This window comes from Epinephelus fuscoguttatus, linkage group LG22, assembly GCF_011397635.1.
Source record: "Epinephelus fuscoguttatus linkage group LG22, E.fuscoguttatus.final_Chr_v1".
Classification (NCBI taxonomy): Eukaryota; Metazoa; Chordata; class Actinopteri; order Perciformes; family Serranidae; genus Epinephelus; species Epinephelus fuscoguttatus.
Genome location: NC_064773.1, coordinates 29,524,574 through 29,542,757, shown reverse-complemented (window position 1 = coordinate 29,542,757; position 18,184 = coordinate 29,524,574). Strand labels below are relative to the sequence as shown.

Sequence of the window (18,184 nt, the reverse complement as noted above, 5' to 3'; positions counted from 1 at the left end):
ACCCATAACCATTACAGTATACAGTACTCACATAACGTTAATGTCATAGAATGGTATTTTCTTTGCTTTTATTTTGAAAGGCCCATATACTTGGACTTCCGGGAAGCTCACCTATCTTACTTTTCTTCACCAAAATCGGACCGTTATTTGAATTCCTCGTCCTCTCCTGACGACCACTAATAATTTAATTCAAATGGGGGAAAATATCCATCTTCTTGGTGTAACACTAGTGTCAGTTTGCGTCAATGTAGCGAGTGTGACAGTTGGTTATTTAACGGTTGTATTTATATTTATAACACCTGTGAGCGGAGTGATTTTACTGTTACAAGTCCCAGTGTCGTTATACTCTATACTCTATATCAGCACTCATGGACAGTGCGGAGTGCTTCTCGTCCAATCAAATTACTCAGCTAACTATTGTATAAATATATATGCATTATAGGAAATAACATAAAAGTATTCTTATTTTCTATTTCTTTTAATCAACATTACATTACATTATACATTAAAGCCATGATAGTACACACTCTGACACAGTAGGTGGCAGTATGCACCTTTAAGTTGGTTTGCGATTCGCCATTGAACACACAGAAGGAGAAAAACAATGGCGACCTCCACGACGGAAGACAGCGTGAGTGAAGCACAAACAGGAAAAAAGTCGAAAAAGACGAAAAACCAAGGTACGTTATAGCTGCTGCCGATTTAAACACGATTAATTGACACCCAGCGGTGCATTTACTGAGAGGCAGAGCTGAATTTTGTCGGTTAAGTGGCGTGTTTACAAGTCAGTTGCAGGGCACGTTTACATTAACGTTAACGTTACCTTTAAGCTAGCTAGTGAGCTGACGTTAACTGGAAAAAGAGTTGGTGTCGTCTTGATTTAACAACAAGAAAAAAAAACAGGAAGTTAACAGTCTAAATTCTGTTATTAGATTATTTTCTTCTGTAAGCGTTTCAAGGACTGTGCAGCATCCCCCAAATGCCCGCTGTAAACTAGTTACCACAACTCAGCAGCACAGATGTACTAGGTGAGTTATTTGCTTGTAAGTTACTTGGAGAAACTGTCAAATACTCTTGCCGTCTTGAGATATCGCAAACACACAGGTTGTTGCTTATTGTCACTCACCCATGTTCCCCATCTTCTTGCAAAGTCGGTGTGGAAATAATAAAGTTTGGTGTTGTTTTATGAAACATGCCGCTTGAAAAGAGGATCCCTACTTTTAGCTACTATTCACCGCTGCTGCCTGGCACTCTTCAACCTCCAATCTTCCCCTGTACATCTTTGACAAAAAGCTGTAGTGCATTGTACACAACTGTAGGCTCTGGAGTAACTGAGCCTTATAATCAAAAACCAGTGTCCTAAAGTACACCACAACACGGTGCTGGATTTGTACATTGGTGTATTGGACATGTGGGAAAACCATTTTCACATTGACAATGTCCCTGACATTGTTACTCAGGAGATAATAATTGAGTTGTATGGGGAGAAAATGTCAAACTCTCCTTGCTTCTGATGTCTCCGTCATTCAGTGGATGAATCTGAACTCCTGACTGTTCCTGATGGATGGAAAGAGCCAGCTTTCACCAAGGAAGACAACCCCCGTGGTCTGCTGGAGGAGAGCAGCTTCGCCACCCTCTTCCCAAAATACAGAGAAGCCTACCTGAAAGAGTGTTGGCCACTTGTGGAGAAGGCTTTAGGAGAAGCAGTAAGTTCACACATAGCGCTGAAAACAGACCACACCATTCCTGAGTCAGAATCAGGTTTATTGGACAAAATATGTTGGCATGTGTAAGGAATTTAAATTCATTGGTCACTTGAAGATACAGTTGTTAACTTTAATGAAAATGACTTTGACTAACTTTATGCTGAAGAAAAGTACATGAGATAGACTGAAAAAAAGTGTCTAACCCAGCTGTAAATCCTGTCAGTCACTCCATGAACTGTGTGGGCAAACAGTCAAACTAATCAGCGCCGAACAAATAAGAGTCAAGATTGTGTTACTGCATTGACTATTTCTCTCCTCACATGTTTTCAGAAACATATTTTAGTGCACTGTCAAGTTGTGAAATGAAAAATTTGGTCCAGCTGAAGGGTTGTGCTTGCTACTCCCATTTAACTGTATCCGACATGGTGATTGGGTCACAAACTCTATTGTTTTACATCTAAACAGTACACTAAAATATGTTTGTGAAAACATTTGAGGTAGGCAGTGCAGTAACAGAATCTTGATCTGTATTTCAACAGCACTGCCAAGTTTGACAGTTCAAGAGCAGTCTATGACATGACTGATAGCTGGGTAAGAGACTCCTCGGCTCTAATTTGGTTGTTGTATTAAATAAGACAGATAATCTGCATAGAAACAACCATCTTCTGCCTACTCTGTTGCCTTGTAGCCTTTCTAATGGCCTTCCTACATGTGAATGAAAACGGCCAATGAGAGCTGAGGAGTCTAATGCAGCTGTCAATTATGTCAATCACTGCTCTTGAACTGTCAAACAAGGCAGTGCTGATCAAATATGAATCAAGAACAATGGCATAACATGTCAATAACAATCATGTACCATCTCTGTTGCATGGTGGCTGGTCTCGTTCTCTGCTCAGAGGGTAGGGAGCTCCCAAATCTCATTGTTTTCCCACTTTGCGGACATTTACAGCCGCTATTTTCCTTCTGTGAGTAAGTTGCTAACTGCTAGCAGCTACCTTTTAATTCTCCTGTGGTGGGTTGCACACATAAAATGTCGTGAAAATGTCGCACCTTGTGCTGCCCATGATCCCGTCCTTCCAGCTGTCCAGTTCATACAGACACTACCTCCAGTGGCGACTTTTAGGCGAGACAACTTTGTCCCCCATTCCACAATTGCACCTCATTATGTAAAACAGCGAGGTGGCATAATGTTGTAGTATTCCTGCCTTGAGCAGGCAGTGTAAAAGGGGCTTCTGTTACTGCATTGCCTATTTCTTGCTTCAAATGTTTTCAGAAGTGTGTATTAATGTACTGTTTAGCTGCAAAATGAGAAAGTTGGTCCAGCTGGTGGGCGATATTTGGTACTTAGGTCAACTGTTTCCAACATGGCGGTCGGGTCATAAAATGTCTTGTTTTACACTACTGTACATTTGAGATGAAGGAAGCTAATCATTGCTATCAAAGTATCATTTTAGGATACGTATTATTAAAAGATAATTCAAAAATAACATATTAAAAGTAATATGTATTTTAAAGCCCCTACTTGACCCCCAGTGTGCTACTACTTCACCTCCTGTAGGAGTGGTCAGGCTGAATTGCAGCCCCAAACTGTACAGTAAAGTTTTTTTAATTAAGTACCTGGTGTTGTTCCCATCTTTTGTAACATGGACAGTTGTTCTTCTCAGCATGTCAAAGCCACTCTGGACTTGATAGAGGGAAGCATCACAGTTTCTACCACTAAGAAAACTTATGACCCTTACGCCATCGTGAGAGCCAGAGATCTCATCAAGCTGCTGGCCCGGAGTGTCCCATTCGAACAGGTAATGACCACAGGACACTGCTGTCATGAAGGTTGTAGTCTGTTGATTACTGTCTGTCTTCATTTTGCAGCATATGCTATATGTAGAGGTGTAACTGTTCACAAATTTCACAGTTCAGTTAGATACAGCTGTGTCAAGGTTCAGTAAGTTTTCATTACCATATATAAGTAGAAATGGCAGAGAAATTTTTATGTTATTTTAATTCATTTATTTATTGAAAATTAACAAAGTATGATGTTTTTTGATTTTGAATAATGACAGAGCTATAACTGAGTGGCTGGTAAAACAGCTTTCTCTTCATATGCACCATACGCCTGGAATGAACTCCAAAACACCTTAAATCTGGAGTCACTTCCACCTTTCAACATATTTAAAAACCTTTTAAAATCAACCTTTACTGAACAGTGTCACTGCTTCTAACTTGGTGCCTTTCAGTAGTATGTCTGTTTTGCCTTTTTTTTATGTGTCTTACTGAGTGTAATGTGTTCTCATTGACTTTGTGTTCTAGTATGTTTAGTATGTGAGACTTGTGTTCTCGTGGTTTTAGTATGTGTCCATTGTCTTGTCTTTTGTGTATTTGTAACTTTTGCTGCCAGTCTTGGCCAGGACTCCCTGGAAGAAGAGTTACTGTAACTCAGTGAGACCCTTCCTGGTTAAATAAAGGTTAAATAAAAAAAACTGCACAGAGGCTCATTTTTCAGCTCAGGGTTCATGTATGTTACTGTGTTAGCTGCTAAGTAGAGTCCGCAGCTGTGGGGCGGCTCAATCTTTGATTCGGTGTGTACTGCCATCGTCCAAGTGGCTACTAACACCAGAGGTGTAGGTAATCTTTTATTCTATTTCTGGTCTGATAATGGCATTACTAACCATTTTGCTACAAACTAGCTTAGTGTAGCTGCCTCCCAGCATATCTCACTGGAGTAGAATGTTTTGGTTTGGAGGTGGGAGGGGCAGACAGCATGTTGCCTGTTATGTTGTATGGGCTGCCTTGTTGGGCGCAGTGATACTGAGAACATTGTATTTAGCACGGTTTTAGCTGTATATTTTATTTTCCAGATGTATTGGGATAGTTCAGCATATCAAGAGCCTGCACCAGAGCCTCGTACCATGTATAGTTACACCTCAAGCTACATGTAGATTTTGTTTCCTGAAGGTTGCGCCCTTTGCTTTTAGAAACTTGTGATACTTGATGACAGCAGTAGCAAACACATGAGTGATGCTGAATTCTGATTATTAGGTTATTTTGTTTCTCTGCACATACTGTTTTTTGCTTTCAGGCTGTACGGATATTACAGGATGACATGGCATGTGACATCATCAAAATTGGAACCCTGGTGAGGAACAGAGAGCGGTTTGTAAAACGAAGACAGCGGCTAATTGGCCCCAAAGGCTCCACCCTAAAAGTGAGTCCCACACTTAGATTCAGCTTTTATCCCACTGTTCATCATCATCATAAGCAAATATCAAAGTTAACTATTAATAGCAGTGTGGGCTGGGGAGTTGGCACCAAGTAAAAACAAGTCCAGCGGCTTAAAGACAGAAATGAGCAGCAACATGTCGCGTGGGTGCATGTGTCTTCTGTTGACAGTGTCGCAGCTTCAGTTGATCATACAACCCCTGGCAAAAATTATGGAATCACCAGTCTTGGAGGATGTTCATGCAGTTGTTTAATTTTGTAGAAAAAAAGCAGATCACTGACATGACACAAAACTAAAGTCATTTCAAATGGCAACTTTCTGGCTTTAAGAAACACTACAAGAAATCAAGAAAAAAAATTGTGGTAGTCAGTAACAGTTACTTTTTTAGACAAAGCAGAGGGAAAAAATTATGGAATCACTCAATTCCGAGGAAAAAATTATGGAATCATGAAAAACAAACAAACAAAAAAACACTTGAACACACCACTATTACTTTGTTGCACCACCTCTGGCTTTTATAACCGCTTGCAGTCTCTGAGGCATGGACTTAATGAGTGACAAACAGTACTCTTCATCAATCTGGCTCCAACTTTCTCTGATTGCTGTTGCCAGATCAGCTTTGCAGGTTGGAGCCTTGTCATGGACCATTTTCTTCAACTTCCACCACAGATTTTCAATTGGATTGAGATCTGGACTGTTTGCAGGCCATGACACTGACCTTATGTCTTTCTTCAAGGAATGTTTTCACAGTTTTTGCTCTATGGCAAGATGCATTAGCATCTTGAAAAATGATTTCATCATCCCCAAACATCCTTTCAATTGATGGGATAAGAAAAGTGTCCAAAATGTCAATGTAAACTTGTGCATTTATTGAAGATGTAATGATAGCCATCTCCCCAGTGCCTTTACCTGACATGCAGCCCCATATCATCAATGACTGTGGAAATTTGCATGTTTTCTTCAGGCAGTCGTCTTCATAAATCTCATTGGAATGGCACCAAACAAAAGTTTCAGCATCATCACCTTGCCCAATGCAGATTCGCGATTCATCACTGAATATGACTTTCATCCAGTCTTCCGCAGTCCACGATTGCTTTTCCTTAGCCCATTGTAACCTTGTTTTTTTCTGTTTAGGTGTTAATGATGGCTTTCATTTAGCTTTTCTGTACGTAAATCCCATTTCCTTTAGGTGATTTCTTACAGTTCGGTCACAGACGTTGACTCCAGTTTCCTCCCATTTGTTCCTCATTTGTTTTGCTGTGCATTTTCTGTTTTCAAGACATATTGCTTTAAGTTTTCTGTCTTGACGCACTTGATCACAAAGTCTGTCACGATACGATTTTATTCGTTACAGTACCATGCTATCTGTTCATTCAAGGTGTGTGTGAATGTATGTTAAGGTGTGTGGGTATGGGTTAGAAAAGGGGCGAAAAGAAAAGCACTCAAAGCAAAGCAAATGAGCTTAATGAGCCCCACCTTCTCACGTGTCATCAGCATCACTGCAGTCCACACTCTGTAGCTCACCCGACCTTGATAGCCTACCAACACTGAGGGCCACCCTGCCACAGACGGGCAAAGAGACTTGAATGAGTGGAGCTGTGTGTTAGACGTAAGGTAGCTGATATCACTGAAGTTACAATAAACATCACAATACTCTTTGCTGAAGTTGAGATGATGACCAGATGATCATTTATAAATCATCATTTAGAAAAATGCAGCACAGTGATGCTACAGACATTTCATACACCAGATGTAGGCTAGATAGCGTGGACCTGCTAATGCACATTTAACCCGCGTATGGCCCATTTATAAGAGTCAGCTGTCCCTCTGTTTGTCACTGTCACTCAAGTCTGCATCATGCACTTGGATGAATGCGACCACCTCTAGTTTTAACTGGCACACTGAAAAGATTGCAGTCTAGAGCCCTGACATTTATTTAAGTATATGCCTACTAACTTAGGTGAATGCTTGAGGTAGTTCAGGGTGTAAACTACTAGTTTAATCACGGTTTGATATGTTGATTCTTTGGACGATTAAATATTTGTCTATCACAAAGTCTGTCACGATACGATTTCGATTTGATTCGATTCAGGGGCCTATGATCCATAGAAGATTTTGTCATATGCCCATTTAGCACAGTGTGTTATATTAGAAGCTGCCACAGCTTTCTTCTTTGCTTTTGGCCATAAAGGACAAAACAATACATTAATAATTTAACTGGTTCAGCGCAGTAAAGTTCACTTTACATTGACTCCAGTAACACACATTAAACAGCCTATGGGAAAAGTTAGCCTTCAGGGCTTTCTGTCAGAATGACCTTTCTGGAAGAAATCTTCTCGTTTTAATTCAAACCACGATTTTTTTTTCCTAAAACAGGGCTGTCTGGTTTAAAGCCCTGAAGGCAAACTTTTCCCAACAGCCATAAACCATAGATTAACAACAGGACCATTAAACAAAAGTATTTAAGTCAGCTCAATAATAACTGTCAAGGTTCATAGAGACCTAATATAAGTCACCTAATATAAGCTTAGGCACTTTAACATTGCATAAATTAGCCTAGCAGCTAGTAAACATTTTCTCTACTCATAGCTTTACAAATTACATGCGTTATTTTTTACTCACTGTTAGTTGAACTCGGTGCATCTCCTGACAGAACTGCATGGTTGAATTTCAGCCCACATGCATGGTTTTTCATCCTAACATGGTTGAAACAAAGCAGCTAATGTAGCCGTGTTGCTGCAACACGTTAGCGGGCAAGATGCCCAGCCAAGCAGGTGCGTCGTGTTTCCTGAGTATGTGGTCTTGCTTACATACGACATGTGCTTTGTCTGTTGACCAGTCTTTTCTCTGAAATCCAATTATTTCCACACTGCTGATTTATTCTTGAGTAAATCTTATCGTCATCTTCTCTTGGCTCCTTGCCATTATCTGCCTGGAGCTGTTTGACCATGACATAGAATTTCAAGATAAAACTGATGATATGGATCAATGTTTTCAGTTTGCATCGATGGTAGTGGATTGCTGATGATTGAATTAATCTATAGATCATGACTAATGAGTTGTTACACCCTCGGAGCTGGTTGTACTTGAGTATTTTCAGTTTATGCTAATTTATACTTAATTACATTTCAAAGGCAATTATTGTACCTTTTACTCCACTGCTCTACCAGGCCTCTCTTTTGTGCACCAGCATGGTGAGGTTCCAACACAAAGTCATAGCTGCTGGGAAGCAGTGCTTATCTCAAGACAGGCTACTGCCTTTTTAATGTTGGTGATTTGTCAAAAATTTCACCTCAGGTAACTTACTTTCAAGGCTGACTAGGCTCCCAAATGAGCAGTGAAAACACAGTCGAATGCTTGTCACACACCTTTGGAATATAGCTCTATCGCAAGCATCTAAGGAGTCTATAACAGACTTGGAATAAGTGAACACTGTTAATACTAGTTTGCTTTGAGGTCTTTCAAATTGTTTTTCTCAGTAAAAAAAACAACAGCTTAACCAGCTCAACCATCTAACCCTGTCTTCAGGGATTACCAAGAAAAGGCATCTAATATACAGATTGGAATAGCTGCTGAAAATGGCAGGCCAGAAGGTAGTGATGCAAAAATAACCTTTATAGTGACTCACTTCTGACAGACATACAAAATAGATCTCATGATATGACCTAGACACCTGATACATTCTCCTGAAGTAAAGGTTGCACAGGTTGACTGTAGAGAATAGTTACAATGAGGTAGTAGGGCCACTGTGGGGAAGAAGATTTTGAGAATAAATTCAGAATATTTTGTGATTTCTTTCTGAAACTAATACCCAATACTCAGTCATAGGTTGTATAAAGAGGGAAAAGTCTGAACTGCGCTGCAGTGTGAACAAGGTAATCAGTAAGCAGTCTACCTTTGGTAGCTGTGGTGCATTTTAGGATAAATGTCACTGGGTGGCAGTGTTGCTTCAAATCAGCAACATTATCTGAGTGTTTGTGTCATTGGAACAATACAGCAGTGCTGTTATCAGATCATTTCTTTTTAAATCATGTGTTGAATTCTTCACTTTGCTTTCCTGTCCCTTTTCTCCAGGCATTAGAGTTGCTGACCAACTGCTATGTGATGGTGCAGGGTAACACGGTGTCGGCCCTGGGGCCCTATAATGGCCTGAAGGAGGTAAGAACTTCACAGAGCCTCTGTCTGTTCACAGGAGTCTGTTGGTAAAAATAAAGTGTAGAAACTAAACTTCAGGAGGTGATGATGAGGCAGAAACTACCAGTGGAAACACAGTTCACTGTCTGACCAAAAAGGTAATTGAAAACAAACTTTTACTCATTGTAAGATGAATAATACCCATGAAAATGTGTCTACGCTCAGTAATGGTATATGTGTGCTAACCATCCATAAAATCCCAACAACAAAGAAAACATCTGAAATGTGAGTCCACTGTTTTGTGCCTGGGTGTTTTCTCTGTTGCCTGTGCAACACAAACTCCCCTCAGGGTTAACTAGGCTCTGATGAGCTCATCTAGAGGTGAGATGAAACCATAATTATCCCTGTTTTGAAATCTGGGTGGCTGCAGCAGTAAATAGTTGCAGACAGACAGACTTAAGAGTAGATCCCAAAAGTGGTCAAGATTAAAAAGACAAATAACTTATTATGAAATAAATAATCCCCCTTTACGTACTTTTTATTTCATAATGGCATTTTCATTGCATTTTATTATAGTGGTGTTGTCACTGTCCTCTCACCTTTGAGCCAACCATATGCCCCATGCCTCTTAAACAGGCAAGCTCAACAACCAGTGGTGCCAACTTGGCAATTTTCTCGCTAGATTTAGAGACTTTTCAGTACCACTTAGTAACTTTGCTCCAAAAGCAACTAGTGACAAATTTAGCAGCTATTCAGACCATCAGGAAAAAAGTGAGAAATATATTCAAATATATTGTATTTCATTTCCATGTGTGCTGCTTAGAGTAATCACAGTCCTCAGCTCCTCTCCCTCTTCTTATTTCTTCCTCACTGCATATTGGTGACATCATCACCCATTGGGTGCAAATAAAGCCTAGCTCACATTACACGATTTTCACCCTGAGTTTGCTTCGCAGAGACTATCGTAATCTTTTGGGTGTTCATACCTGGTGACGTGTGTTTCTGTAAGCGGGAGTCTCACCAACTGCGTTACGACCTGTGTGTGCACACCACAAGATTGCTCCACCAAGCCCCAGATAACGCAGTGACATCACCAAACTTGGAGACAACACATCGTAAAGGCATGGATATTCTTTATTATCCTGGGTCCAAACACAGCGCGCCCCCCTGTGATCCCGTGGACGCCGCCATTGTTGTTGTTGCTGCTTGCCAGCTTGTCAGTGTTGCCAGGTCTTGGGAGAGAAATGAGCAACCAGGGCTATGGAAACAAGCCCAAAAGAAGTGACTATCATGCGTTTAAATAACTTATTAGACGGATATATATAGAGGAAGGTGACATTTAGAGAGCAAGCCCAAATAAGGAACTCCACTTTAGAAACAAGCCCAAAGTCGTGGCTAATAAGCTGACCTGGCAAGTGGCAACCCCACGGCTTGTCCTCCTCACATTTCTGCTGATGCTCTTTGTTAGTCGTGTCACACTTCTCCAGTTTTCTAGCATGCCAGATATCCAGTCCCAGTCACAGACGAGGGGGCGACTTACTCGTAGGCTTATTCACACATGAGGACTCGTTGTGGCAGACTATCTGCTGACTCTCTAGATCCTCTGTGACATCAAAATCAAGGTGCAAATTGTGTAATGTGAACTAGGCTTAAGCACATGACATCATCGGGTGACTTTTAGCAACTTTTGGAGCTAGAGCTAGCTACTTTCTTTTTAAAAGACTTGGCAACACTGTCAGTAACTCCTACTGAACTCCCTCTTAAATAAAAAAAGTCGACTCTTGAATCGGCAACTGTGTTTTTTAGTAGCCTTCAGTGTTGCTATCTTAAGAGTGGCAGGGGGTTCGTGATTGGCTGAACAGTTAGGAGATGGTGATTGTTAACAAGGGATTTCCCTTTCACTTAATTTTGCATTTGATAACCAGCTGCTAATCACAAACCTTGCAGTGCTGACACTGCTAACAGAGCTGTCGACAGTTTACAGTGATAACGGGTTTACAGTTCAAAATTGAGCTGCTAACCCTCCGAGGTGACATGGAGGAAGACCAAAGGGTGAGCACTATGTTTCCACAGCAACTGTTTGGTTGGGATGGCAACACTAGTGATATTTGCCCAATTAGCGGTACCACCAGCAAACTCCTACCAAACCTGGTTGGTGTGCAGTGCAGTAAACTGAAGAGTAGTAAAATTAACCTATGGACAATATAACTTAACATATGACCATGCATAACTAGTCGAAAATATTGTTAGTGGTAAACCAATTAACAGTTGATTGTTGACATCCCTAATGTTAACAGTACCACAGTCATGAAAAGTTGCATTGTGAAATAAAATGTTTAGAATGAAACAAAAATTATATCCGAGTTATTATGGAAATAAATGATGAAATGATAGAGGTGGGAATCACCAGAGCATCAAAAATACAGTATTATCACGACACTTAAGTCACAATACAATATTATTGAGATTTAAAATATGTTGTGATACGCTGAGTATTGCGATAAAATATATAGCTATATATTCACTTAAGCAATTTTTTTGCAGCTGTATCAAGTGGACTGAAAACACAATTGATTATACTATTATATTAGGCTATCTAAAGTTTAATTTGGATTTATAATACAAATTGCATTTCCCCCCACACCCCCGTGAAATAATATTTCATAATATTGAGTTGTTCTTAAATTATTTCACAAGTACATTCTCAATCTATTTTAATGTCATTTTACTATTTTTGTCTGTAATTATGAAATTGAAATAAAATGTTTACACAAAGGACAGAGGATGTAGAACCATGAAATTGTTCATGTCGGTGTTCTTTGTTCAGGTACGCAAAGTGGTGATGGACACGATGAAGAACATTCACCCCATCTACAACATCAAGGTACGTTTAACCTTCTGACAGACACCTTGCTGGTTAGGCAGCATTCCACCAGCCCACAGCTTAAAAACAATACTACTGCATAGACTGAAACATTCGAACAGACTCCAGTCATGCCCTATGAAGATGTCTCCATCCTTGTTCTTGATCTCCTGACTGAGATAAATCTCTCTGGGTTTGTACGCCAAGGCTGGCTCAACCTGGAGCTGAGGGCATGAGGGAGCCACAGGTGCTCTTATCTTAGTTTTATAACTTGACTTGATCAAAGAAGACTGCAGAGCAGCCATAGTGTCTGTCTTACAGGGATGCAAACAGCTCACTTTTCGGTGACACTCGCTTTTTTCATGTCAATTTGGGTGACTTGTGGGAATCGTGTAGATCCGAGGAGTTTTTTCGGCGTGGAAAGTCTGGTTAATAATTCCACTAACAAATGCAATGAGCAGATGTCATCAGCAGCATTGGGCATGCATTGCGCATGCGCATGCATTGTCATCAGCGGCATTGCGCATGCGCATGCATTGTCATCAGCAGCATTGCGCATGCAAGCGTGAACCACTTGTTTGGCGTCCACTTTGTTGGATGATGTGCAGCTGGATCAAAGATCATAGAGCGCTCCGTGTAGGGCAGGGTTGTCAGGTCTGCTTATTACCTGCGACTTTGGGCTTGTTTTTTTTGTAAAGTCACTTACAAATATTGGTCGCGGGTTGCGTTTTTTGGGCTTGTTTCTAAAGTGGAGTTGCTTATTTGGGCTTGCTCTCTAAATGCGGCCCTTCTCTCTCTCTCTCTCTCTCTCTCTCTCTCTCTCTCCCTCTAATATATATATATATATATATATATATATATATATATATATATATATATATACACGTCTAATAAGTTATTTAAACGCATGATAGTATGTCGGACTGCAGGATGTTTCCACTAGGACCTTACAATACCAGAGTAGCGACACACATTGGTCAAGCGGAAAGTTGGCCACTTGCCCTCAAGTGGCGGGATAACGTGTTACATATCTGACCAAGAACTGACTGAACTTCAGTATTGCTGCATTGCTGCCGATCAGGAATTCTTGTGCGTTTCCAAAGTCAAGCAAACCTAAAAGCATAATCTCCCATAATCTACCGTAATAGGAGCATCGGTGACCTGTTTACAGGTAAAACAAACAAACAAACAAACAAACAAAAAAAAAACAGTTGTCTACCATAATGTTACTCTCTACATTTTGAAATAAACAAATTATAAGCATGACTTAATATAACCAAGACACCTAAAAGTAAAAACAAGGCCGTTTTCACCAACTTACAAGCAAGTGCGCGTCAGACATACTGTAAGTGAATGGGCTTTCTGGTCGGAAAGGTAATGCCCTCATGCCCCACTAGAGGACGCGTGAGGCTTAACTTCAGCATACCACAGGAGTCAATGGAAGTGTTGTCAATCTGGTGTTGTAGGGTCCTAGTTTCCACAGCTCCGCTCCCTCCGCCCCTCTCCTTCTCCGCGTACACACAGGTGACGGTCAGTCAGTGAGACTTTTCACATTTAAATTGCACAATTAATGGAGGTTCTTTAACTATTTCGCTAACAAGTGGGCGAAATATGGAAAGAATACAATAAAGATTTTTTTTAGAAAGAGAGAGGATTAAAAGATTCGACTTCAAGAGAGGGACGATTCAAAGGCAGTGTGCAGAGACAGTGGCCTCTGGCTATTTTTAAGGTTATCATTTTCATGCCAAATAACGCAAACATTCCATAAACATTCCGCATTTTATATAAATTCCAGAGTGAGCAAATACCTTGTAGCTGGTATAAAAAAAGAAATTGTGGAAAGAGGTAGGTTGAACCGCACTCTGTTTTGGTAGTTTTGCTGAAACATTCAACTTTATTCATTTGCAGAACGAGGGAAATTGAGTGTTAGTGTAGGCTGACCAAACGTCCTCTTTTGCCCGGACATGTCCACTTTTCACGTCCTGTCTGGGGGGTGTTTATAAATTTATGATAATATCCGGTTTTTGTGTGTGTGTGTGTGTGTGTGTGTGGTGTCCCCGAGAGGCTGCCTTCTCGGCGCATTTCCAACACTCAAAACAAGGAAGCAGCAGACACCCGCGGCGCAGCATTATTCTAAGTTTCCAAGATGCCGAAGCGCAAGTGCAGCTTCATAGATGAACTGCAGAAAAAATTTACCAACTTACCGTCCCGACCCGGTCGGGATATATGGGAGGCTGAGTGCACCGTGTGCAAAGCTGGCACATATGATTCTGTGTCTAATAAAGGTGCTGGGGAGCTCAAACTTGGATTTTCTAATACAGAAGAGGTATTATTTAGAACATAATTTCGTATTTATTTATTTATTTATTTATTTATTTATTTATTTGTCCAGTAAGACCTGAAAAGATAACAATTATTTTACAAGTTGATTTTTCTAATACAGAAGAGACATTATTTCTATCATTATTTCATTCTAGAGATTATACATTTATTTTTACATTTATATTTATTTTTGTACAATTGAAACTTGTAAAAATATTATTATTTAAGGCATAATAAAAGCAAGTTGAGTAACCTCTGAGAAGCCAATCTAAATGTCTGTCTTTGAGAGATATTATTTTGTAATATAACTGAATTTTCTATCCATACGTATAAACTTTACATATATTAAAATTATAAGACATCTTTGAGTAAACTGCGAATATCATTTAAATAGGCTATCTCGTGGCCAGGGCCGTGTCCTGTTTTTTGGAAATCAAAATATGGTCACCCTATGTTAGTGTATTTTAATATTCAGAATTTCTTCTTTTTTTTTTTTAATCATACAGTCCAGATGTAAAAACTGTTATCCAACACTTAACCAAGGATATTCAGATGGCTCTTAGTTTGAAACTGACATGTTATTTGTAGTAGGCCAGTCTACCCACTTTGTTCAGTGTAAAGAGCATGAAGAAATATATAAAGATTGGACCTATAGCAAGATGGTCATGATGGTTCAATGGATTTTTTCTGTTTGGAATACACAGTATTCTTCCAAATTAGTGTACGTGTATTTAAATATTCAGAATTTAGCTTCAACAAGCTCTCTTTTTTGACCATACACCTGTTTGCATCCCTGTACTTATTTAATACCATTACCAGCTACAGTTTGTCATGTAGGATAATTACACTTAAGAACAGATACTGTTCAGATACCAAAAAGAGCTGACAATACAGAGGGCTCACACACTATCAAAATGCCTGTAGCTAGATGAAAACAACATATCTCAGCATGTCAAAGCATTATTTTAGCACCCTATGTCTACCAGAGAGAAAAAGTTATATTGCGCTCTGTCTCTATTGTCACCATTTCCTGTGCTTCTTCCGCATTAAAGGCCTACCAGTGCCTTCAGATGAAACCACCGTTATTATGAAACAATTGCAAAAGCAAAGTGTTAGTATGACCAGTAGCTTTGTCTTTAGCTTATTGCAGCAAATGAATAGTGCAGAAATAGAAGAAACTGGGCTCCTGCTGTGACAACACACTGACCAGTCCTGATAAATGAGGCAATGAAATACATGGGGGATTGTCATGACACCGCATCTGAATGAATGAAGTGGACACTGTATTTCAGATGGTCATAATAAAACTACATTTTAGTACAGATAGGGCATATGGCGTGACAGTACATCACCTCACATCACATAGCATTTTTGTTACATGTACTCCCACCCCACCAATACTATCCCCCCAACCACCCACCCCCTCCAAATTCTCTGACACCTTTAGACACTGATGATCAAACGGGAGCTGTCCAAAGACCCTGAGTTGCGGATGCAGAACTGGGAGCGCTTCCTGCCCAAGTTCCGCCACAAGAACCTGGCCAAGCGCAGGGAGCCTAAGAAGAAGAGTGTGAAGAAGGAGTACACACCATTCCCTCCATCACAGCCAGAGAGCACGGTCAGATGTTTGCTTTTATTTTAACATTCATAGTTGAATAACTGCCGCTATCTGGTCTATGAAGAACAAAGTGACATTAGTTTCCTTGCTTAAGATAACAAGTAGCCTATCACATGTATACACACTTGCTCATATAGTGTTGTGTTGTGTTGTATCATAAAAACCTCAGCTGAAAGCAGCTATTTTAAAGGTCTTTCTCACAAAAAAAGGTTGATGGTAATACAACACAATGGAATGTTTTTTTGTCGAACCCTGTTACAGAGACTAATTTGCATATTGAGACTATTTTAACATTGATTTTAACTCTGGATTATCTTTGCAGGTTGACAAGGAGCTGGCCACAGGAGAATTCTTCCTGCGTGAAAGTGTGAAAAAGAGGAAGAAGATGGAAGAGATCAAGGTGAGCACTGAGTGGATTTATCTCCTGCTGGGCTGCAGTGCCTCTTCAGATGAGTGTTATCACTGTAATGATATCCGGCTGTTTCCTGGCCTGCTTTCCTTCTATTGTTTATAATTCTTTTCAGCCAAATGTAGCGCGTGTACACAGGTTTCTTAAACAGAGGTCAAAATAGGCCATGGACTGCCTTCCCAGTGGTAGTAGACCAAAGCTTTCTGCACAACTCTGCAGCAGACAAATATGCCTTTCTCTGGGTGTGTGTTTTGGATTTGTTACATTCAATGTCATGGACAAGGCCAGAAAACAGGTAAGTAAACCATAGAAAGCAGCATGGAAGCCAGTAAAAACATGATAATGGTTACTTCTTCTTATATATCTCTTAATTATTCAGTCTCTCTGTCAAACTCAGTGCAGACTAATTTGGATGGATGTTTAAGTGCTGCTTGGATGGAGATGGACAGTATTTTGTGGTGGTGCGTCATTGCATCTCCATGTTAAGGGGCTAAAATAAGCACATCACATGGATGTTGTATTTCCATCACTGCAGATCGGAGCCAGAGCCGATCAATACCTTTGATCACTACAGGGCATTTAAGCATGGTGTGAATGCTGATTGTAACCTTTCCCATTACATTAAAAAGCCAGATGTTAACAGGTATTAGCAGGTTTCTGTGCAGTGGAAAAAAAGGCTTCAGTTACAGTTTCACTGAACAGCTAGATAAACATGATCTAATTGAATGCAGAGTCTCTGTAAAATATGGCAGAAACTCACCCTAAAATAGTTAAGAAAGAGTTGCATCATATTCTGAGAACTGACAACTTTGTGACTGTCATTGTTCCTTTTTATCAGGTGAAACAAGCAGAAGCACAGACCAAGAAGCAGGAAGAGCGGAACAAAGCTTTCATTCCTCCTAAAGAAAAGCCTTTAATGAAGAAAACCACCAAAGGTATAAATGGGGAACAAATCTTTACATGAGAACAAATCGAAACAAAATTTGCTCTGTAATAATCCAGCTAACCTCTGTCCTACCCCTGTTGACCTTGTTTTCTCCACAGCTCCCACAGAAGGCAAGCTGGACATCGAAGCCATTAAAGAGAAAGTGAAAAAAGCCAAAACCAAGAAGCTGGGGGCTCCACCAGTAAACCCAGCTCCGCCCACCAGCACCACCGACAAAAAGAAAAAGAGCAAAACAAAAAACAAAGGCTAATCACAGATTAACACCATCACAGTTGTGATGTGTACCATGTAATATGGTATTCGTCGGGCAGTTGGGCAGTTCGAGCAAGATCAAGGACTTTGTATGGACACTGGAAGATGGGATGTCGGACATATAGTGTGTGCTTGGATCAAAATGAATTCCATCACAAACTGTCCTGGATGTTTTATAGAACTACTTTTGCTGTGAGGATTTCCTGTTGATAATACCGGAGTATAATTTTCTGTCTGTCACTCAAGGTAGATGAACCTATTGTCCAGATTTTGTATGGTCAGTATTTATAGGTTTCAGAATATGTATGTACAGGAGGAGGAAGGCTCAATCAAATGGAAATGTAAAATTAAAGAAACATTTTTACAACTTGGATCTATTATTTGCAAGTTTTCCGTAATTCCTTTTGTCCTTTTTAATCATTACAGATGTATTATCCTTGCCAGACATTAGCCTGGAAGGGATCATGAGTCTGGTTGTGCATGGACCCGTGTATGTGTGTGTACGCCGTTAATCTTGCATACTACTGGACCAATCAGCCTAATATTTTGTGTGCACATGTATGACTGTGCTCAAGAACCTCTCTGGGTTGTGGTGATTCACAGTTGTTGAAAAGCCTGTTTTATTGACTATTGTATATCATCATGAACTGCTGACTCCTCCTAACTGGCCGTTAGGGGTCACAAGTATTTCACAAATCATCACTGTTTAAAACAAGA

General features: G+C 40.1%; 1 protein-coding gene across 1 annotated transcript; it reads left to right on the top strand.

Moving 5' to 3' along the window:
* The first annotated feature begins 563 nt into the window (after window positions 1-563).
* krr1 (KRR1 small subunit processome component homolog) lies at window positions 564-17,838 on the top strand. The gene is made up of 10 exons (XM_049566194.1): window positions 564-680; window positions 1,531-1,706; window positions 3,371-3,505; window positions 4,783-4,908; window positions 8,998-9,081; window positions 11,885-11,941; window positions 15,690-15,860; window positions 16,183-16,260; window positions 17,108-17,204; window positions 17,314-17,838. Exons 1-10 carry the CDS (start codon window positions 605-607, stop codon window positions 17,463-17,465), a joined length of 1,152 nt encoding a protein of 383 aa, XP_049422151.1. The 5' UTR covers window positions 564-604; the 3' UTR covers window positions 17,466-17,838.
* The last annotated feature ends 346 nt before the right edge of the window (window positions 17,839-18,184 follow it).

What these genes read in the sequence shown, in the direction of transcription:
- krr1 (XM_049566194.1), top strand. Translation starts at nt 605, where the DNA reads ATGGCGACCTCCACGACGGAAGACAGCGTGAGTGAAGCACAAACAGGA. An exon ending in GGAGTGTCCCATTCGAACAG is followed by an intron (nt 3,506 to 4,782) that starts GTAATGACCACA and finishes TTTTGCTTTCAG; the next exon opens with GCTGTACGGATATTACAGGA. An exon ending in CCTATAATGGCCTGAAGGAG is followed by an intron (nt 9,082 to 11,884) that starts GTAAGAACTTCA and finishes TTCTTTGTTCAG; the next exon opens with GTACGCAAAGTGGTGATGGA.